At 44.0% G+C, this 23819-nt stretch overlaps 1 protein-coding gene across 1 annotated transcript in view; it reads left to right on the plus strand.

The window, feature by feature from the left end:
- Positions 1-19301, plus strand: part of PXDN (peroxidasin) — a 163222-nt gene extending 143921 nt beyond the window's left edge. The window contains exons 18-23 of the mRNA XM_004709832.2: positions 1078-1212; positions 1704-1912; positions 9764-9884; positions 10451-10571; positions 14086-14199; positions 16707-19301. Coding sequence (XP_004709889.1) covers positions 1078-1212; positions 1704-1912; positions 9764-9884; positions 10451-10571; positions 14086-14199; positions 16707-16826 — 820 coding nt within the window. The 3' untranslated portion in view covers positions 16827-19301. The remainder of the gene's footprint in view (positions 1-1077; positions 1213-1703; positions 1913-9763; positions 9885-10450; positions 10572-14085; positions 14200-16706) is intronic.
- The last annotated feature ends 4518 nt before the right edge of the window (positions 19302-23819 follow it).

Genomic DNA, 23819 nt, shown 5'->3' on the forward strand with positions numbered 1-23819 from the left:
TCATGAACCCTTGATAATTTATAAATTATTATTTTGTCATATCTTGCCCTGTCTGATGTCTCCCTTCACCCACTTTTCTGTTGGAGGACACATCAGTTTTATAAGAAATTTTGTCTTGTTATCACCAATTTGAGCATTATGTAAAAGGGTAGTGAATTATAGAATGTATTTTATAAAAACTTAGTGGTGCTTTCAGTAGCAATTAAGCTAAGCTACCCATTACTTAATGGAGTGCCTTGCACTTTTGTACTACTAAGATGCCAGTTTTTATATAAAGTATTTTTTCTAGAGAATTGGAATAATTTGAGGCATGTTTAATTGGAATAATTTGATGCAACCTTAAGTGTTTCTGTTTTATTATCATAGCTCTTTTAGTGATCTGTACTTGGTAAATATTTTATTTATAGCCAGCATAATTTCAGTATGTAGTAGAATCCCAAATTTGTTATTTAAAAAAAATGTCCATAGCTTTATGTGCTTAATAAATAAAACCAGAAATAAAAACAAACAAACCTACTGCTATTAAATCTGTTTTGACTCCTGTTTGCCCTGGGGCACAGAGTGGAGCTGATCCCCAGTTTTCATGGGTAGAACCTTTCTGGACGCAGACGGCCACGTTTCCCACCGGCGGAGTAGCTGGGGGGTTTGACTACTGCCTTTCAGTTAAAAGCGTTGTGTTTACTTGACTGTACTAAGAGGACTCATTTATGTTCATGTAATAATGGGAAAAAATAAAGAGTAGAAGGCTTCACATGTTGATATTAAGTGTGTTTATTCTGAATAAGAAAAGATGTTGCTTTAATTTTCTTCCTTATATGTTTCCTGACATTTCTAAACCTAAAATAATAAATATGTATTATATTATAAGCACATCTACATACATAAATAAGCAAAATATAAAGTAAGAAAAATTATTTAAAGGGCAGTGGATAGGGAATTTAAAGAAATAAAAATGGATTTTCTTTGGGAGGTAAGTATTTAAACAATATAAATATATGATAGAAAAAATGACATTTCATATTTGTTAGTTTTTGATCCATCAAGTCAGTTTTAAGGTGTTTTGTGTGTTTTTTGTAGGTTATATGGCTCACCATTAAACATAGATTTATTTCCTGCCCTCATGGTGGAAGATTTGGTTCCTGGAAGCCGACTGGGGCCAACACTAATGTGCTTGCTCAGCACCCAGTTTAAACGCTTGCGGGATGGGGACAGGTGAGCAGAAATGCCCTGGAGGAGAACAACAATCTATTCCGGAACTTTTCTTTGGGGGACTCGGGGGAGGGCTTAGAAGGAAAGTGCTTTATGCTTTTGGTATGTGGCCTGAACCACTCTAATTGTGGGGCTTGTTTGTCACCACAACAGTAGAACTTTCACGTAATATGATATTTTTGTTCCTGAAAACCCAGTGGACAATTCAGACAATGAAACCCTGTGGGCGTTCGGAGGAGTTCATTGTACACCAACATGCTAAAGTTTAAGCAGCCTATTTACTTCAGTTGTTAATTAGTTCGAATATTTAACCCGCTGCTGAGTTTCAGTTCAGACATTTGTTTCTTTGTTTTTGTTTTCTCCCATTTTAAATCTGAGTGATTTCTGCCTTTTTGGTGAAACTAAGTAGAGGAATATTTAAATTCAGCTCCCTACCGTCTTGTGCATTTCTGTACTTGCAATCTGGTTCTTTTTTTGCTTCTGTGGAAACACAGGTTGTGGTATGAGAACCCTGGGGTGCTTTCCCCTGCTCAGTTAACCCAGATCAAGCAAGCGTCGCTGGCCAGGATCCTGTGCGACAATTCCGACAACATCACGCGCGTGCAGAAGGACGTGTTCAGAGTCGTGGAGTTCCCACACGGATACAGTGGTTGCGATGAGATTCCTAGAGTTGATTTAAGGATGTGGCAGGATTGCTGCGAAGGTTTGTATTTTCAAAGCTGCCTGGCTTCGTCTCACGTTGGACTTTGTGGTTGTTTGCGTGATGCCCGTTTATTTGGCCAGATTTGGTGAATGTTTAAAATGCTTGTATTTATTTATTTAGTTGCATGTTTTTGCATGAACAATCCCATGACATTAATTATGTTCATTGTGTTGTACACCTATCGCTGTCCATGAATTCTTAATGAGTGCTAAAGCACTTCAAAATAAGACAATGAAAACATTAGAAGTAAAAGATTCAGCTGTAGGGGATCACTAAGTTATGGTATGTCCTTACTGAAGAATTCTATGAAGGCAAAAACATAAAAAGCATCATTTTGAGAATTTTTAATGGACTTGAAAAATGTTCATAATAACCAATATTAAGTAAAAGAGGTATGAACCAAAGTTTTTCAAACGTAAATCTGCCAGTGAAAGAGAAACGGATATTTTCCACTAAAAATAGCAACAGAAAAGTGGTAAGCTTCCTCCTGTGTGAGGCAGTGAACTTTCGGATCAGGAAAAACAAGGCAGTCTAGCTGCATTCTGCTCTCACCGGCATCACGTCTGATTTATAAAATGCTCTTTTAAAAAGTGATGCTAGACTTTCTAACTTTCAGTGTGCATTTCTTTACAAACAGAGAGAAGTGAAGCAGATGCAGGCAGTCTCGTTGGTTTGGGTTGGGAAGCTTTAGTGGACAGAGGGCCGCATCAGTCCAATGAAGCCATGGCCCTGCTGCAGTCCGGGTTGCTCATGGAGCTAGCGCTCTGTTTGCAAGTTTAAAAGGGACCTGGTTTGAGTAGCAGAACCCTTAGCCGGTTCAAACTGTGAATGCCCGAAGCTGTTTTCAACAGGTTGGAGGAGTTCTTCGGGAGAAAAGCTTGGTAATCTAATTCTGAGAAATAGTCACTGACATCTCTAGGGAGCCTCGTTCTGATGCACTAAGCATGGGTGACCATGAGTTGGGGCAACTGCTTTGGTTGTTTTAATAGCAACCTGTTATGCGTGACTACTGGAGTCATGTTCTCAGTTCCTACTTAAACTCCTAACTTCCGAATTGCATGGTTAACCTTGATTTCCATTTTTTAAAAATTTGAATGTGATTTTGGCTTTATTCAAAATATGATCAAAGCTTCCTAGAGTAGGAAATCTGGAAGAGACATTTATAACCTATCTGTATAAGCCTGCTATTTTGTGGGTGAGGAAAATGAGGTCACTCACCCAACTACACTGCTGGCTACTGGGAGAGAGGGACCTGGAACCAGGTCTCTAGTCTTAATCCAGTAGGACTCTTTGCACGTGGGGTTAGAGTTGAATGGTTAGTAGTTTAAGAAGAACACACCAAGTATAGAATTACTTGTCCCCCCATCTCTTATATCTCAAAGAAATGGTTCCTGTCAGGCTTATCTTTCAATTTGTAAATATTTTAAATCTGAGTTTATATATTAGAACTATGTTTTAGCAGCACTGTGTGTGTGCGTGCATGTGTGTTCACGTTTAAGTGATGTGTGATATGGTAGAAGTATTAAAGTAAAAATTAAAATTGTGTCTACTTTTCTAATTTTCTGGTTATTACTTCCATTGGAAATCTGTGGGTAAAAATATTAATATTCCCACTGATTTAGTCAGTTCAAAATGCTTTTCCACAAACATGTCAGAGAATTTATTTCTTGTTATTTGTATAATTCTTTTCTCTTTTTTTAGAACTATTTTAATTGTAAGACATAGGAAAACAAAAAAATGCACATACAAACAGTTCTTTTTATTCTCTGATGCAAAATTTCATTTTCTGGTAGCCCGACCAGGCTTCTTTTAGCTAATTATGAAGCAGCTTTACCACGTTACATTCCGCTATTAGATTTGATATTCTTTTGCTTTAAAAGACAGTCTTTTAAAACTGTGCTTTGTATACCACTATCGTTTTGTGAATCTTATTGTTTACTCTCTGTTGGAGTATTTGAGAAATTTAGCTGCTTGAGACAATTTTTCATAGAATTTCTATCAGACACTTTTGAAATGTTAAAAGAACAGGCATATCCCTAAGCTGATGAAGCTAAAATGCTTTGTAAGCAATATCTGTCTTATTTTAGTCCCAAAGCCATATGTAAATATAGGCGAAAGTATTAGAGAAACAAATTAGTGTTTGGTAGGACCAAAGGTTGATTTCTATCTGATTTTCATTCAACTTAAAAAACAAACAAAGAACCAACATTGAAAATAACTTGAGTTGTAGTCCTTAATCATTTTAGTTTTTGTTTTTAATAAAGCAGAATATACCACCTTTTTTTTCTGAGTAATTTCAAACTTAAAGGAGAGTTGCAAGTTCTAAGAACTCGTGAACTTGCTTGCATTGAGGGAGGGAGGGTATGGTCAGAGGCCCGAAGTACGTTCACTACCTCAGTGTATTGCCATATAAATATATGTACAGAGGCCAATATCTCTATTTTTAGGAATTAATGTGTTTACATACGTACACACATATGCGTATCTCTCTCTCCAGAGCTCTGCTTCCTAGATTGATCCTCTGGTTTTCCTTTTTCCTTCCCCCTGCCTCACCGTCATGCTCACCCTTCTTCAGCCTCTCAGCTAGATTGCTGTTGATCCAACACCCCAGGGTCTCTATGTCCTCCTTCTTGTTGATTTTCATTCCCTAGTTGTTCCCCTGTGTATGGTGTTGTTTTGCTCCCCGCTCCCTTTCCACACCTTCTCTTCCCCCCTAGTCCCTATATAAATAGGCAAACCAACAATAACATACACCAAACAAAAAGGAAACAAAAGACTGGGGGCAGGGGGGGGAACCAAACAAAGCATACATAATTGCAGGTTTGTCCACCGACCTTGATGACTATCTCCCCACTGGTCCTGGGGGAATTCTGGGAGCTATCCCTCTTAGCTGAAATCTATTTTGGGGGCTCTTAGGGGCTTTGTGCTTTGCTCTGCTCCCATTGCTGATCTGTTATGTTCCCTTGGTTCACCCTAATGCAGGGGGTTCAGACCGGAATAAATCCTTACTGTGTGTCCCTGGTATTATCCTCTACGGGGTATGCTCCAGTAAGGGGACAACATGGCTTGAGCTGTTGTCTTCCCTGCAGTCCTTTCTGTGCCTTAGCAGCTCCATGCAGGGATGTCGTCCTCTGGGCGTGGTGTGCCGATATGGGGTCTAACCATCCCTTTCTCTTTTTCCTTCTTGGTTTGCTTCCGTGTGGGCGTGGCAGGCTGGCCCCTCTCCCCAACCTGTAGGTTTAGTGTTGGTCTCTGTCGCACATACTTCTAGGAAGGAGGTCAGTTTGGCTCTGATTGGGGCCAGCCCTGTAACCCAATCTTTTCATGCATGTCTTCACGAGGTTATGTTGCCCTCAGGTTTGGTGCGCCATGGTGGGGTCTGCATGCACACTCCCAATTCTGTAGAGACACAACCCACACTTCCCCTCTGGATGAGTGTGACCCTGCTCCCCTCATTCCATCAGCTCCCATTTGTTCTAACAAACTGTCTTTCTGTGATGCTCACCCTCCTGGCACAATCACTGAAGACAAAATGGGTGCATAAGCACATGTGAAGAAAGTAGGCAGTTCCCTGGCTCGCAGAGAAGCATCAAGCCAGCATGGAGGAAGCACCCCAGCCTGTGTGATCATGAGCTTTCATTGGAACTGGGTAGCAAGCATCAGAAGACCCATAAAAAAAACAAAAACAAGACCACATTTTTGAGAAGGAGAGGGTTGGAGTAGAGACCCAAAATCCATCTGTAGACAATGGGACACCCCCTCACAGAGGGGTCACAGGGAAAGGATGAATCAACCAGAGTGCAGTAGGCATCAATGAAGCACACAATATTCCTCTGGTTCCTTGAGGCTTCCTTACCCCCCACTATCATGACTCTAGTACTACCTCACTGTGGGCTAGACTGGAGCATGTGCACAGGTACCGTTAAGAGTTCATGACACACGGAATCCAGGAATAGGAACGGGAGTAGCGATACCGGAAGGGTAGGGAGTAGGTGGAGAAAAGAGGGGAGAAGGGAAGCAACTGAAAGCAAGGAGAACGGAAGGCAGCAGTTGATGTAAAATATGAAAATAATTTATCAAGTGGTCATGAAGGTGGGGGTGGAGCTGATACCAAGGGCTCAATAGAAAGTAAATGTCCAGAAAAGAATGATGGCAACATATGTCCAAATATGCTTGCTACAATTGATGTATGGATTGTTTTATATAAGAGTGGTAAGAGCCCCGAATAAAATGATCTTTTAATTAGAAAGAAAGAAAGAGAGAAAGAAAGAAAGAACTCTATCCAGAAGAAAGAACTCTATGCAGAAGACATGCCAACCCAGACCAACTCAAGTCCATCAGCCTCATGCTAGCTGGAGCCCCCTCGTCAGACTCACGTAACTGCAAACTGATCACGCAGGAGGGCGCAGCGAAGTCACAGCATGTGGGTATGGAGTTTCATGGACCCAAGGTTAGTGGGAACACAGCAGGGCACTAATGGCTTCCTGGGCCTGTGGCCACGTGGGACCTGGTCTGGGGGCAGACACAGAATCCAAGCAGGCAGGAAGGTGCAGGGCAAGAGCAATGGAGTTCTACTGTCTCATCCAAAGGTCGCACTCCACCCCTACACTTACATTCATGTACAGTCGACATAAAATCTCACTGCCACAAGGTGATGGGAGGGACATTGATGACAAAGCCAGAGGCACAAAGTTCCCATGTGGTGGCATTTCAGTAGAAGCGCTCAAGTCAGAAGCCAGTGTCTACATGGCAGCAGCTCCTCACCTTTGTAGCTGGTGGTTGGATCTGTACCTACCTTCGCTTGCCTTGTCCTCGCATATTGGTGCCACTGCAGTATATTTATGGTTCGACAGGGCTTCCCCCCAGCACCTGCTGAACCCAGTCTGGGATGGGATTTTTAAGCTGAGAATAATTATTATTCTCCTATTAAAAAATGTTTAGGCTCTTGTCTGACTTCAAAGGGGGGGATGGTAGGAAAGCTCTGAGGAATGGTACGCAAATTGGTTGTATCCTTTCACCACATTTATTCAATCTGCATGCGCAGCAAATAATCAGAGAAGCTGGACTATATGGAGCAGAATGACTCACCAGTATTAGAGGAAGGCTTATTAAGCATCTTCAATATGCAGGTGATACAACTTTGCTTTACTCAAAGTGAGCGGGACTTGAAGCGCTTGCGGTCTGCAGGGCTTCCTCAGGGACTACGGCCTTCAAGATGGACGAGAACTCAGTGAGAAGCCTCAGGACTTGACCAAGGGGCACATCAGGATATGTTCGTGGATGTCAATGGAGAAAAGATTGAAAGTTGACCAGGGGTTGGTCTTGCTTGGACCCACAGTCACTGGTTCTGGAGCAGATAAAGGAGCCCTGGTGGCGTGGTGGTGATGCGCCGGGCTGTCATCTACAAGAGGGCAAATGACACATCATCTTGGGCAAATCTGCCTCACAAGACTTCTTTAAAGTGTGCAAGAGCAAGGATGTCACTGTGAGGACTCAGGCGCACCTGACCCAAGCCATGGTGTCCTTCATCTCACGTGCATGTGAGAGCTGGACCATGAAGAATAAAGACTGGAGATGAGTCGCTGCCTTTGGGTTGCGGGCCTGGTGGAGAATGTCAGCAGTGCCCTGGACTGTCACCCGAACAAACATGTCTGTCTCGGAAGAAGTACAGCCAAGAACCCCTGAGGGCCAAGGTTGTGAACCTTCATCTCACCCTTTGGACATGTGATCAGGAGAAGCTAGTCCCTGGGAAAGAACACCATGCCTGGTAACAGAGGAAGACCCTCGCCAGGGTGGATTGGCAAAGTGGCTGCCACAATGGGCTCAAACACAAGAACAGGAGTGAGAAGGCGCCGGTCTGGGCAGCGTCTGTTCTGTTGTGTGTGCCGTCGCCGTGAGTCAGAACTGACTAGGGCTTCTCCCCCCCCCCAAGTCTGGGGGCAGGTGTGGCTGCTATGAGGGAGAACAGCTCTGGACGAGTGGGGGTTTTGTATGTCCCTAGGATCTATTTAACGAACAGTAGTCTTTTCTACGCCAGGTGATTAATGAGTATAGCACAGTGAGCTGGATCCAGCATTGAAGATTTATATCAGAAACTAAAGTGCTGCCAAAGGCAACTACATTGGTGCAACTGTTTACCCATGTTAGTATGTGGGTAGAACTGGAGCTGTAAGTCTTGATCCTGAAGAGCAAGGTTGCTGGCTCCCTTTGTGTTCCAGCTGTAATCAAGACAATGAACGCTACATCTGCAGAAGGAGGGCAGCCATGCTGACTTCAGTGTCTTCTCCCCGTCAGCTTTGCCTTCTTGTAGAATTCCAACGCCAGTTCCTGATGGATGCGTTTGAATTTTGTGAATGCTTATATTTGGCCATTGTGTGTGTGTGTGTGTGTGTGTGTGTGTGGCAATTCATTTCATAAAGCATGCCAGAGATATTAATACTTATAAAGGATTCTGCGCCGAGCTCTTTATATATATATATATTGCAATTTATTTCATAAAGTATGCCAGAGATATTAATACTTCTAAAGGATTCTGCGCCGAGCTCTTTATATATATATATATTGCAATTTATTTCATAAAGTATGCCAGAGATATTAATACTTCTAAAGGATTCTGAGTCTAGTAGGGCCAGCACAGTAGGCGGTGGAGGCACCCGAGCCCCTGTAGCTCGCTTCCTTCTCTGCTCGGCCTTTCCTTGCGCCCGCATCCCATGTGCAAGCGTTCAGCCCTTTGCGGTGCGTGAGAAAACAGCCTTTCGAACCATAAGCTGGGCATGTCGTGGAGCAAAACCCGACGAGCCTGCTGTACCACATGAACGATCGTTACTCCAAGCTCAAGGAGCGCGGGTGCCCAGCACCCCCAGAACAAGAGGGGGAGCATGATGGCAGTCCTGTGGCACGTCACCAACTCTGTCTTGGGCCTGCAGTTGGCCTGGATTCGCACCCCACCATTGTCTGCCTCACCAGCCGGCTGGACGCCGCTGACCGCCCTGACCGTGGGTATCAGCAGGCTGTCTCCGCAGGCTTCTGAATTCCCGTTGGAGTTCCCGGCATTTTCCTGTTTTGCACAACAACAAATCCACAGGATCTTTTAAGATGCTGAACTTATTTTTTTCCGAACATGTCCCAGAGGGAGGACAACAGCAAATTGAATGGACCCTTTAAAAAAAACACACGGAAGTAAAACTTAAGTGATCATCGACCCCAGGATGTTCTGTAACCTGGACTGATACTATTTATTTATGAAAAAGACTTTTAAATGCCCCTTCTGCAGTTGGGAGGATTTCTTTATGTACTATTTCCACCATGGGGAGCGAAAACATTAAAATCACATGGAGTTGCCCAATTTAAGCAGACTGCCTTTATTCAATGGTGGAGTGTGAATACCAGAAGGATCCAGTATTCAGTTACTTAAATGAAGTCTTTTTGGTCTTTTTGATGCAAGCCTATGGAATGCTGCGTATATAGAGAGTGAAACCTTGTGAACTCTTTAATTAGAGTTTTCTTGTGTAGTGGCAGATGTATATTTCTGAAAAAAAGTGTAATGATGTACTTATTCATGCTAAACTTTTTATAAAAGTTTGGTTGCAAACTCAACCCTTCTATACAAAATAAATCAAGCGTGTTTATTGAATGGTGATTACCTGCTTTATTCCAGAGGACCAGTGCTTTGATTTTTATTATGCTATAACTCAACCCAAATAAATGAAAGTTCAAATTTATGTAGACTGTATAAGATTATAATAAAACATGTCTGAAGTAAAAAAAATAAACAAAAATAAAGATGTACTTAATGTGTCCTAAAATTAGAGTCACCACCAGCTAATAAATTCCTTTATGCTTTCATTTTAGATTGTAGAAATAGGGGACAGTTTAATGCCTTTTCATACCATTTCCGAGGCAGACGGTCTCCTGAATTCAGCTACCAGGAAGACAAGCCTACAAAGAAAACAAGACCACGAAAAATATTGAGGTACAGATGGATAAAATGTTGTATCTAGAAATCTCCCACCCCACTGGAAACTGTTCTTAGAGTCTCACCAGTGGCAACAGGAGTAATGTCGGGGAATGAACTGATTCTGGGGGCAGACAGATTTGTCTCCGGGGCCACCTCATGACTAGTGGTAGACACAGGCTGGTGCTGTGTCCTCCCTTGACTCCATCAACCTCAGAGATAAGTGTCAGTCCCCATGGCAATAGGGGACCACAAGCCAAGAAACCGTGAATTGTCTTTTGAGTGAAAGAGCCCTGGTGGCGTAGTTTTTTCCAGCGTGGCTGCTAACCTCAAGGTTAGTGCTTTGAAACCACCGGCTGCTCAGTGGGACAAAGATGAGGCTTTCTACTCACGTAAAGAGTTACCGTCTCAGAAACTCACAGGGACAGTTCTACCCTGTCCTTTGGGGGTCACTGTGCATCGGAGTCAACTCAGTGGCAGTGAGTATAGTATAGAAGAAGCCAGGATTTGAACTTGTATAAAAATGTCACCGCTTGTAACCTGCTGGAATTTTATTTTGTTTCTCTCCCCACACCCCCTTGTAGTAATAAATACTTCAATAACACTGCTTCAGCCTCCTATGAGCAATCGAATGTACCAGGGACAAATGACTTCAAAGAATTTGTTCTGGAAATGCAAAAGACCATCACAGACCTCAGAAAACAGGTAACAGGAAGCATAAGGCACAGAAGCTGGAAATTCCAGGCAATGAATGGACAGTGTCATTTGCATGGGGGACGGGAGGATGGGTGAATGGGGCTGACGCGTCCTGACATGCCCAGCTCCCCACTTTCCCTGGTTATAGGTCTGCAACATTCTCTACATGGACGCAGGACTTGGACATTTTAAGAGAATTAAAATGTGCTTTAATAGGAATTCTTGAGCCACTTCTTCAGGAATAGCTTTTAACCCTTTCACGACCCAGTTGTGTTCCACCTTGAATTCTTTGTTGATACTGCGTGCCTTCATTAATGGAAGGAACGTGGAATCGAGGAGTGTTTCTGAAAATTTGCTGTGAAATATGGATTTTGAGACATATTATGTGGGACACACACTATATCCCTCACAAGGTGGGATTATGTGGGATTCTTGGGGGCAAGAATTATGGGGGATTATGGGGGATTCTTGGGGGCGGGGGGGGGGCAAATAAAATAATATGTGACCTGTATTAACTTGATAGCAATGGATTGTTGGATAATACGATTTCTTAAACTGCCTGAAAAGAACCAGGTAGGTGCTTACCCACTGGCTGCTTCAAAGGAGGAAGACGAGGCTACCTGCTCCTGTGCAGATGGACAGCCCTGGACACCTTGCGTAGTGGTGCTGTCAGTTGGCAGTGGGTTTTGGTTTTGAAGTTGCTTGATCAGTGTCTTGGGGCAATGGTTAAGCACTGAGCTTCTAACTGGAAGGTTATGCTGCGAATCCATCAGTGGCTCAGCAGATGAAAAGATGTGGCGATCCACTGCAATAGAGAGTAGAGCCGAGGGAATGCCACCGCAGCTTCTACGTTGTCATTGTCATGTAGCATTGGTATGAGACAGATTCGGCCCATTGACACAGCAACATGTGCTGCCTGAAGAACTCAATTCCGCCTTGCCTCTTTCACGAATTGGGTTCATTAGTGAAGTTGGAGTTATTCACTTGGAGAGGACGAACCTTGAAAGGCTAAATAAAAAGAAGTGTGCAAGTCCCTGATGTTCGTATTTATATGGCTTACACATGGTGTTGTTTTCTTGAGGTATCCATGTAAGTGGTGCTCGGGTCATACTTTGAATTTTGTATCTGCCGCTCTGTTAAATTAGGGAATTCTCATTCATTAGGTTTGGAGGAACTTGAACTTGACCCCAAAAGTTTCCTTCTCAGAAAAACGAGGAATTCTAGAATCTCTCACTTCTGCCTCCAACATGAAGGTCCTTCATTTGCCTTCTGCAAGCGTGTGTGCCATTCAGTCAGTTCCTCCTAAGGTAGCTCTTTCAGATGGGCAGAACAGAAGTGCCCTGGTGTCAGATCACCAGCTCCGCCCACCAAGCCATTAGTGTACTTCAACCACCAACCTGTTTCTTAAGAACCAAATGCTGTACCCACTGTGCCACAGTAGCCACTGCGCTTCATTCTGGAGTCTTTACAACGAAGTACCTTCATAAGGCAGCCCTGCAGATACGTGACAGCAGTGATCATTGGTCACTCAGCAGTCGTGGGCCTGGCATTGTACACCCTGCAAAGAGTTTCAGGAACTAAGATCCTCTCCCCTAATCTAGCGATGGGAGAGAAACCCAAGCGGATGCGTGGCACATAATGTGATAAGGGTAGGTGATGTGCTAGTAAGGCAGCTGGGGATATACCGTGTGCAGGACAGCCAGCAGGCCTTCTGAACTCGATGACCCATGACGTGTCTTAGAGGGTGGGTGCAGGTGGGGTCTCTGAGCGGGGCAGCTGCAGAAAAGGCAGGGCTGCAGAAATCTGCCCGACACGTGATGCTGTCCGGGCTCGGCTCGCGTTCCACCCAGAGTGTGTGGCTGCTCCTTCGGTGCTCTGTGTCGTCTGTCGTCGGCAGTTCTCCATCAGCTGCATGCCTTGCAGGCACAGTACCAGGAGCCTCATTCTTTGCCACAAACATCTGCCATGATCGTGGCCATGACCATCCTTAGTCATCTTGCTACATTTTGAGGAATACATGTGCAGTCTTTCTTATTTTTCAACACATTGTGGCTCAGGACTGAGGTGTGCAGATTTGTTGATCAGTTCACTTCTACTTACATACCTTGGTCACGGAGGTGTGGTTCCATTACCCTGATGACCTCTGAGCTCAGTACTGGACCAGCGTTGTGCTGCGCCTTCCCTCTGGTGTCAGGTTTTAAACTAGTCAGCCGACAGATTCTGAAATGAGTGCTTCAAATCTGAGTGGCTTCCAGAGGACCAAGACGGCCTGGATTGCAAACTCCCACCCCCACCCCCCGAAGGCCACCCTGCACCACTGCCTCTGAACCTTCAGGGAGTCTCCCTCTCATGATTGTGACTAGAAAGTATCGATATCCGGTTGGATATGCATTATGTTAATGAGTGGTTCATGTTGATAAGGTGGTTTTCATTTGCCGTAGCTGAGACCGTTTCCAAAGTTAATGCCTATTTGAAAGAGCCCTGGTGACACCATCAGATAAGCATTGTCCCTAGTTCAAAACCAACAGTCACTGAGTGGGAGAAAGACATTTAGCCCCAGAATTCCCACGTAGGATCGGGACAAAGACATTTAGCCCCAGAATTCCCACGTAGGATCGGCATGAGTCGGGATCCACTCTAGAGGAGTACAGTGCCTACTTGTGCAATTAAATCCTTGGCAACCAGCCATCAGTTACCGTATAATCATTCCAAAACTCGGAGATTACATTGATTTTTTTTTTTTTTAATCTCCTTATACAGACTTGTTTGCTTTTGGTACTTGGACTTCATTAGTCTTGGGAATTGTTAGTCTGCACTATCAGTTGTCCATTTGAAAATATAATTGTGGACGACTTTCATCATTTACTTGGTTAGTTGGTTCTTGCTCTTAGAGTCCTGTAGGAAATCTGTTGGCTGTGGTTTTTGTTGTTTCTTCAATAGTATTTTTTTAAAGAGTGCTGGCGGCATACTGGTTTAAGCACTTTACAGGAAAAAGACCTGGCAGCAGGCTCCCATGAACATTACATCCCCAGAAACCCATGGGAAAACCCGGAGCAGAAAATGATTGCTACTCTGTCAGAGAGGGCCCCTCGACTGGATGGCACACAGCCACCACCGTGTGTTGAAGTATGTGTGCTTCTGGTCCCCACGTAGGCATGGGAAAATAATCTTGTGAACAAGAAAACTATCAACTGCTTCATATGTAAATCTGGAATTCCATAAAAGTTCTTTAGCATTAATCATCTCAAAGCAGGTAATTTTATGGCACTATTTCAAGCAGAAACATTTAATCTGAGCATCAAAGCTAAAATAGCTTACATTGTGGTAAATATAGATGCCACAAAGCACTTGCTTTCTCAGCAATATTTACATGCCCCCTTTGGTGGCATTAGTTCTGTGACCTTGGTTAGCTTGTCCCATTATCCTTTTCCAGATTTCTACATCACCCTTAATAGGAGCTCTAAGAACTCAATTTTTAATCTCAAGTGATCAGTGACTTGTGCTTTGCATTGCTTGGTTGCAGATAAAGAAACTTGAATCCCGACTCAGCAAAACTGAATGCACTGATGCAAAGGGTGAAACTCATACAGACAATGCAAAATGGAAAAAGGATTCCTGCACTGTTTGCGAATGCAAAGTGAGTACGGAGCTCTGTTTTCTCATGCTGAGTTACACACTGAAAGTCCACGAGATGGATTTTCCAGCCCAAACAAAGGGGAGTGATTCTATGGTGCGTTGGCCCACGATTCAAAAGCGTGTCTCCTCCCACTCACCAGTTCTGGTTTCCCACCCTGTCTTTCATGGGCCAGGGGTAAATGCTCCCGGAGGTAGGGTGTGCTGGAGCCAGCCCACGGGATCCCAGTGCTGTGTGCTTCCCTTCCCAGCTCTGCACTGCAGTAGCTTAAAGTAGGATATTACAGAAGTGTTTAAACTGTGGAAAATCACAAAAGTTAAGAAATAGGGCTGCTTACAGCCCCCTTCCCTCGAGAATACATACCTGCGCATCCGGTCCCTGCTAGGCAGCTTGTGGTCTTGCAGAGAAAGTAAATTTCTGAAGAAAATGATGTCTGAGCCCTGCTGTCACAGTGGGCTACGTATTGGGCACAGCACAGCTGACTAGTGGGGTGTTGTGTTTCTGTAAGGGCCACAGCCTCAGAAGCCCAGGGGAGCAGTCGAGTCTGCCCTTACATCCATGGTTGCTCTGAGTTAGACTGGACTTCATGGCAGGGGATTTTTTTTTTTTTTTAATGATAAAACAGTAAATTCATAAATTTACTCTTTTTTTGTTATAGTTTATCACTTTACACCCTAACTTGTCCTAGAAAGGACTTAAGATCCCATCGAGCAGATGCATTTTTGTGCCCCCTGAGGTCAGGGCTATGGCTCTGCCTTACAGCGGGAAATCGGATGCTCCGAGCTGGCAGGTGCATTGTGAAGTGTGACTGACTGCAGAGGGACAACAGTGTCTTGTGAGTGAGGCTGGCTCCCTGTGGTTGAGCAGCAGACCAGTCGGCTGAAAGCCAGCCTGCGGCTGTGCTAGGACACCAAGCTGCAGCCTAGCAGATGGCAGGGCTGGCTAGACTTCTCACTTAACCTCAGGTCTTGTGACCTTCAAGCCCAGGACCCTTGGCCATACAAGAAATCAGCAAATTGGAAGCATGCCCATGAAGAGACCCAGGAGCTCGCTTGGCGGGTGGGTGACCCTTCCAGGCTGAGGAATACTGCAGGGTGGAATTCCTCAGGAGAATAATAGCCAAGCCATATCCTTTAGGAAAGGAGAGAGGGCGGAAAGAGAACTCTCCAGAGGAGCCTGTTCATGCACGGAGACCGAGATGGAAACAGCAGGGCAGCGATGTCTAGGAACCCTGCCAAATCACAGGCCAGCGTCTGGTGTGAGGAAAACCACCCTGTGTAGATGGCTCTGTTGGCAGTCCGGGTTTTGTAGAACGTGTTAGGGAGATGATGACGGTGAGGAAGGTTAGGGCCAGCCTTTGAACTCAGACCTCCAAGGCAGGGGCAGATTACCACTAAGTCATGTGATGGACAGAGTCGTCGGTAACCTCATACTTATACCTCCCCCTATCAAGGATTGTGAATTAGAAAAGAGTTTTTGAGTCTGTAGCTGGGCACTGTGAGTTTGGGTGAGAGAGATGTCAAGCATACTGAGGAGCAAAATCTTTGATATTGTATAAGGTGACCAGATTTTAACATTGGTAAAGCAGGACAGAAGCGGGACACCATTGATCAAACTCATATCCTGGTGAAATAGCCACATGGCAGCCGAAAACTGTATACCCTAGCTTGTCGTGCATTCTTTCCAAAAATTGGGACTTTTTAAAAATGCTATGGGACACGGGAAAAATTGTTCAAAAGCGGGACATCTGGTCACCTTAATATAGTAGAAAAATGTGAAGTGATTCACTGCAGGTTAATAAGTAAGCTCACATAAGCTCACATAAGCCTGTGCTTACCATGCTTATTAGGTAGATTTCCCCTGCTTCAGTACCAGTATAGGAACTATGGGTTTGTGCCCCTGTCCCATGGACAGCCTGGCGTGGGTTTCCAGGTCACTGGTGGCTGTGTCTGTTTGGGAAGGACAGCTGAACAGGAGGGCTGTGCACACCCCTCTTTCTGTCCGCTTCTTCTTCCCACCCAGAAGCACAGCCAGTCTTGTCCAGTTGCAGGTGAGGAGTGTTGCTGAGCCTGTAACCCTGTGATAGCGCCTTAGTGCTGGAGAGACCGGAGAAGCTGTAGTGAAGGAGGAATTCAGAGCCTTGTAGAACGAGGAGCTGGGTGTGTGTGTGCATGTGTGCGCGCGCGTGCGCGCGCATTAAACCTTTGTTTATTTCTAAGGCTTTATGAACAGTGGGGCTTCACAAAGTTGGTTGAAAAATCCCATGATCTTTTCCTTTCATTTTTCCATGAACTTTCTGGAGTTCCTTTGTATGTCAATCTTATTATTATTCTGCATTGTTGGTGGTTCTTAGTCTGTCATTGTGAAATCAGGAACGAGAATAACCCTACAAAATCCTCCAGAAGAACTAACATCCATATTAGTGATCATTGGAACTAGGAGGGCTGGGTGGGGAATATCACATACACACATGAAATTCCAGATTTCTGAACATTGCCTTTCTTCTCCAGGACGGGCAGATTACCTGTTTTGTGGAGTCCTGCCAGCCAGCAGATTGTCCTGCTCCGGTGAAAGTCGCGGGGGCATGTTGTCCAGTCTGCTTAAGTCAATCTGTGGGAAAGAAGCCTTAGGTCCTTTTACCAAGTTCCTGGGAGTTTCTCTGCAAAGTCACCTTGAGATCCGATGGCCACGACAGGTAACTGCAGACTGAAAAGACACATCAAGAACTCAAGACATTTCATGACAACATTCAACTGGTGCTGTTACAGAAGATCGCACAAGACGCCTGCTACAGAGGGTGCACACGGAGGGCGATAACCGCAAACATCGGGGAAGTGGATGAACGTCCTAACTTCATGTTAGATTTCTCAGGTTTTTATTTAATGCTTTTTTATTTTGTTTTGTTTTCAATGAAAAACAAACTGGTGCTACTATTAAAATTGCATAGTTAAATCAGTTAGGCTCTTAAATGGATTTCAACTCATAGCACCATTTCTTTTTCACTGAAGCAGGAGACCCTAAAAGTTAAGTTCTGAGATTTGAAGCTTACAGACAGGTTCCCTTGCAGATGTGTGTGAATAATGGATCCACCAGGGAAGGAAACATGCTGAAATCTGGGTTGCATTTCAAGCTACATTAAAAAACACACGAATCAGTATTTGGCAAATGGAACAGAATCTTTTATGAGTGTGTTCATGGTGAAACAGTCTCCATAGTGAAATACAGGCCCCCCTGTCTCCCCTCAAAGCAACATCTAGCATTTCACAGCTCATCAGTCTTTAATCATAGTGCAACATTCCCTGTGCTCCGCAGCAAATGCCAATCCTGTGACTTTCTTTGTTTCCACTCCTTTCCCACCTGATCATGATTACTAAGCCACAGTTAGAAAGCAGGTTTGTTCTTAGAACTCGCATGCATGTTGCCTAGTTGTGAACAGAATGTGAAAATCCTCTGGACTGCCATTTTGTAGCTGATGATACCGACTGAGCGGCTGTGTGCGGTGCCCAGACAGCTGTGCTTCCTCGCCCCCAAGGCTCTTTCCTCCTCAAAGCATGCAGAACAATCACTCTAGACGATTCTTCTGGTGGAAGGAATTCCATCATTGGGAACCTTCGAACTTCAGGTTGTGTGAGTGCTTAAAAAATAAATTCAATCCCAATACCTCATTTGTACTTTTAAATGCATTCTTTTATGAATTTTTGCCCATTTTATAGCTGTTAGAAATGGCAGAAAAACAATTTCTATTATGTAAAAGTTTTTTGGAATTCCGTGAAAAGCAACCGTCATACCTCATGGTCTCTCTCTTTGTCATTGACCAAAACATTTTTTTACCTTCGAATCACAGAGTGAAACGTGTTCTGAGTAAGCTGTTGCAGAGACCACACACATTCAATTCACTAAATTTTTTGCATGTCTGCCATTCATCGGGTCCTTTGCTGGGTACAGGAGATGAATGAAACTATTGCTGTCCTTGTAGAACTCCCAGTGAAGACTGAGGAGGGAGGCACATGACTCAACAGGCAAGTTCAGGACGAAGTGGCCATTGCTGGGCAGCTTGTGTAGAAGCAGCGTTGAAGACCACGTGGTTTTGGGTGGAAGGTGTAGGGACAGAGAGAAGGAAGCGAGGATCCCTGGGGATTATTTTCTGGTGAAATTTTAAATAAATAATTTTAGAAGGAAGTCCAACATTTGGGGACAATTATCAGAAGTTGTGGGTGGATGAACTCCCTCAACAACATCTGGTGCATAATGGACAGGTGCTGCCATCTGGTTTCAGTTGCTTTTAGTACATCGCCTAGTGTTGGCCCCCTTCTGTCAAGAGACAACCAAATGCCTTTGCACACTGTGACTTTCCCCCACGTGCCAGGGAGCTGTTGAACATTCCAGCTGTGAGAGTGCTTCTGGTGTGTTTGCAGAATAGTCTGTGCAAAAATGTCTATCTTAGCATGACATCTTCAACTTACTTATTAAACAATAATACCTGGTTGGTGTTTCATGGTGCATCGGGTTTGTTTGGAAATATCAAGTCAAATTAAATAACCAAATCTTGGAACAAGCTTCTGTATACCAGGAAATGGAGAATTTTTCCTCTAGAATTGGATGGTTCTGTAAATTGCTCAGGTATAACAATGACAACAGATTACATATAAGTTTTCTGGGAACGCTTGAGTGTCTGAACTTGGAGGAAGTTTGTGGTTTCATGGCTGAGGCAGGACATCAGTGGGTAAAACACCTGGAAGGAACTGGGGCTTGAGCCGATGTCAAAAGGATTGTGCTCCCAGGGAACTGAGGAACGGGAAGAAGTTATCTGATCCCCCCCAAAACTCTGTAATTCCAATCGAAATGTCTGCAGAATCACCAGTGTAACTTTTTTATATGCTTTATCAAACCAGTGGGCAGTGCCTGAATGAACTTTACTCTTTTTTTAGCCACTGTAAGGAAATTGCTGTAATATGAAGCAAAGTGTACATATTTATTTACTTTTCTAACTATTGCCAGCAGCCAAATGCCTTTTTAATGTTCATTGTATTCAGTACATTACCAAAGAAATGTTTGCACTGTGTAACGATGCCTTTCAGTTCAAATAAATGGGTCACTGTTTCAAATGGAGACTGGCGTCCTTTTCTCACACCTGCCATAGCTCTCACAGTGTGCCATCAGAACCCATTGGAGGGCAGAGGTCACTCATTCCTTTCTATGCAAAATGGGGGCGGGGGCAGGGTGGAATCAGTTCCACAGTGCCTTGTAGTGAGGACTGACAGGACTGACTTACCTTTTCTCTTCTTTTTATAAGATGGTTGACCGGTAGGGGGTCCAGCCCTTGGGGAAATCCTCTAGCAGCTGCCTCGTTGCTGCCTTAAGTTTCTTGGGTGGACGCTGACCTTGATGTGTCTAAAAGGAAGGGCAAGTTGCCTTTCTTTGACAGTGAGATGGAAACCCTGCGTAGTCTGTGATTCCCAGTGCAGGATGAGAGGAAAGCCCGGGCACAGACAGGAGAAGGCTGGAGGTCACGGGAGACAAATATAGGTGTGCAGGTGCTTACAGGTGCGTCTACGACCAAAGACACATGCCCCTAAGTAAACACCTTTTAGTCCATCCATGCTCTGGGGCTTGGCCTAAGAGAGGAAGTCGTTCTGAAGAAAACTGGAGGGTTTTTGTACCTAGAGGAAAATACTATTTACATAATCAATTATCTTAAGAAAAAAATGAAATACTAGATGGGACTTAAAATGAAAACAACCTTCCGTTGTTTCAGTGTCTGTAATGAGAAATTTGAACTGCTTTCCTGAACTTAACTTTTAATGAGATTATGTCCTTCAGTTATTTGATTGTTTATAATGATGTGCTCTTCAACTCGATGATACCAAGCAAATCAAACCTGTTATTCCGACTCACAGTGACGCCATAGGACAGAGTAGAACTGCCTATAGAGTTTCCATGCCAACGGTCACTGAGCAGCTGGTGGGTTCTAACACCCCTTTTTCAGGTAGCAGCCAAGCGTTGAACCAGGGCAGCACCAGAAAACCCCAAAGAACCAAGCTCACAGCCACTGAGTTAACTGTGACCAGTTCCTGGGAATTTCCTAGCCTGTAGCTAATCCTCACCAAAGTGGGAAGGCCCAGCTTTCTCCCACAAGAGCCTCATGGCTTTGAACTCACTTTGCAATTAGCCGCCCAACTCACAGCCACTACACCCCCAGGGCTCCTGAAAATACTTAACTTTATTGATATAGCATGATAGATTTGAAACCGTCTTTTCCAAGCAATTCAAGAATTGCATTTAAAGACTAAAAGGTCTCTCTCTCTTTTTTTTTTTAAGGATTTGGGATTTTTTTCTTAGGATGAAAAACATTGATAATCATTTTTATGTGTTTTGAGTAAGTCCATGTCATTTAAATTTGCATATTTCAAAATGAATGTGGTGAGGGCATGCAGGGCTAGAAAATGCCTGCTCGAAAATGATACCATAGCAACAAAATGATGGAAATACTAGATATCTGTAGAGACAGGGACCCAGAAACTAGTCCTCTTCCACGTCCTGAGAGCAGCCAGCAGTGCCTCCTACTGCAATAGCAGCCATGTTGAGTGCTGCATACAAATTTCTAGAACACCTACACTGGCCACTCCTGCAGCATTTCACAAGGGTTTGTCTGCGGAAACCCCTACAGCAGCGGTTCTCAACCTCTGGGTCGCGACCCCTTTGGGGGTCAAACAATCCTTTCACAGGGGTCTCCTAAGACCATCCGAAAACACATATTTCCCATGGTCTTACGAACCGAGACACCGCTCCTCTCTCCATCTCCTGGCGGGTCTGCCCACATGCAGATACGCCCACAAGCGTAGTAACCGGAGCGAAGACTGTACCCATGCTACACCATGCTTCAAGACAAAATTTCATTGATTTGTCATTAGAAATAAGTATTTCACAATATCTAATTACATATCGTGTTTGTGATTAATCACTATGCTTTCATTATGTTCAGTTTGTAACCATGAGCATACATCCTGCATATCAGATATTTCCATGACGATTCATAACAGTAGCAAACTTACAGTGATGAAGTAGCACGAAAATCATTTTATGGTTGGAGGTCACCACCACATGAGGAATTGTATTTATTACAGGGTCACGGCCTTAGGAAGGTGGAGAACCACTGCCCTGAAGGGTTCTGCCAGCACGCTCAGACTTGCCTCACGGCGGCACACTATGGCCTGGGCATGCGCAGTGAGGTGGTGGGAAGCTGGGGCTGCCACTTTTCCTGGCTAGCCTGAACTCTGCTGGATGCGAAGACATTTGCCTATGAATTCAGAGGCGCCTTTCATGCTGGCAGCTCAGATAAGAGAGTAAACATGGCCTAATCAGTCTGTGTATGGGGCAGAAGGAGACAGGAAGTGAGTGTTACATGGCAATTTGAATTTAAACAGAATACTTGATATAAAACAAAACAAAAACAAACTCTTGCCAAGGACTTGCCGGCCCCTTGCCGCTCTGTAGGACAGGGTGGGACTTCCCCTGTGCGTTTCTGGGACTAACCCCATTCTCTGCTGTGGAGAGGCTGGTCGTTCAACCGCTGATCTTGCTGAGCAGCCCAACTAGTAGCCACTGCACCACCGGGGCTCCTACACATGGTCGGGAACCACCAGTGATTCATCTCTTTGTATCTTGCTTTAGAAAATACAGGGAAATGCATATGAATGTTGCTGTGTAGTCTGCACCAATGAGTGACTCTGTACCAAAGAAGAAACCTTGGTGGCATAGTAGTTACTCGTGAGGCTGGGATTGGCATAGTCGGCAGTTTGAAACCACCAGCAGCTCCAGGAGAGAAAAACTGGGCTTTCTACTCCCATAAGCAGCTACAAGCTAAGAAAGCCACAGGGGGTCACGATGAGTCAGCATTGTCTCAGTGGCAGTCAGTCTGGATGTTCCATAGAAGGAAGCACTGTTCCATCCTGCACTAACCTTACCATGATGTGTGAGCCCATTTCTGTGGCTGTGATGATGGTTTTCTGGGTTTTTTTATGATACCCTTTTATCAAGCATGATGTTCTTCTGAGACTGGTCGCCCCTGCTAATAAGAGACAACTCTCGCCATCTTGATTCTTTGTCTTTGGTAAGATTCTTCCGTTTCAATGTATAAAAATCCTTGGAGGTAAGTCAAACCCAAAACGTACCCAAGTTCATGTTCTATAAAGAATAAAAGCGAATATTTGAATTCTATATCCAGTGCATCTGAGGGGAAGCATTTTGTACTATCACAAAATTTTATTTAACAAAACCAAATTAATAGGAAAAACCGACATAGCCTTCATTTTCACATTGTCGTAAAGCAGGCCATCCGGAGAGGTGGCCCCTGGAAGCAATTGCTGTCTCTGTTGAACACAGCCCTTACTTACACTTGGTCCAGGGCCTCGAACATGATGATTCTGTTTCCTGGGATGACATCCTCCCAATAGTGTTTTGTTCCAGGGCCTCGAACATGATGACACTGTTCCCTCATGTGTCCATCCTTCCGTGGTTGTTCTGTTGTGCGCCAGATGCCCTCTCCACACATTCGTCTTTATAACGCATTCCTTTAATCCCAGAAGTCTCCCTTGGACTCTCCTGTCATCATTTAACTTCAATGATAATTTCTTGTCCTTACATTTTCAACTCCAGAGGTTGATGTTTGCTCGTCGGTGTGACTTTGACATCACCATCCTTGCTTCTAAGGAGCACCTGGCTGTACTTTTTGCAAGACAGATTTCTTCCTTCTTCTGACAGCTCATGCGACTTTCATAAAGTTATACAACTTTCTTTGCCAACGCAGACATTGATTCTTTTCTTGTCTCCCTTATTCATATAGAAATATTAGTGATGCCCTTTTTACCCTTACAGACCTGATTCTGTCTGCAAAATTATGTGCCACATATCATAAATAGTGGTGTTATTTTTAGTCAAAAGAATCACACAAGGGTTCTTACACAAGGGAACTTCAGAAAGGTCATGGAGAAATGGAATTAAAAAATAGTATTTCCCATTAATTTTTTTGAAGCCCGTCCTATAATTTAGGGAGCTCCCCAAATACATTTCAAATGCATTTGATATTTAGAAATAACTGTTTTCTTAATTTTGAGGATGTTTTAGAAAGGCATTTGATTTATTAAAATTAAATCTTTGGCATCAATTTTATCATAGATTCATAACTTTTACCATGAGACCCTAGAATCTTGGAGGTTAGATCAATAAGCACGAAGAATTTTTAAGGCCATCAGGTGCTTGAATTTTTTCTGATGTCCTACAGTGTGGTTAGTAGGGTAGCCTCTATTTGAATTGATGCCAGTGTGATATGTTCCTGCCATTGAATTACAGATGAGGGTACATGGCCCTGGAGGGTAGGTGACATTGCGTCAGGCCCTCGAGGCAGGTTTGAACCTCGGCAACCCTACAGAGCAGGGAAGAACTGCCCTGTGGGTTTCCAGTACTGTTAACTCTTTACTGGAGTAGAAAGCCTCATTTTTCTTGGCCACTATACTAAAGCAGATGGCTTTGTATCTTAGCAATGAGTTTATCTAATGATTCAGTTACTGTTCACACTCCTTCATTTCCCAATTACATACTACTTGGGATAGTGTTTCACTTTGGAT

Source organism: Echinops telfairi, unplaced genomic scaffold (assembly GCF_000313985.2).
Source record: "Echinops telfairi isolate 266 unplaced genomic scaffold, ASM31398v2 ScPeMD7_3509;HRSCAF=4178, whole genome shotgun sequence".
Taxonomy (NCBI): domain Eukaryota; kingdom Metazoa; phylum Chordata; class Mammalia; order Afrosoricida; family Tenrecidae; genus Echinops; species Echinops telfairi.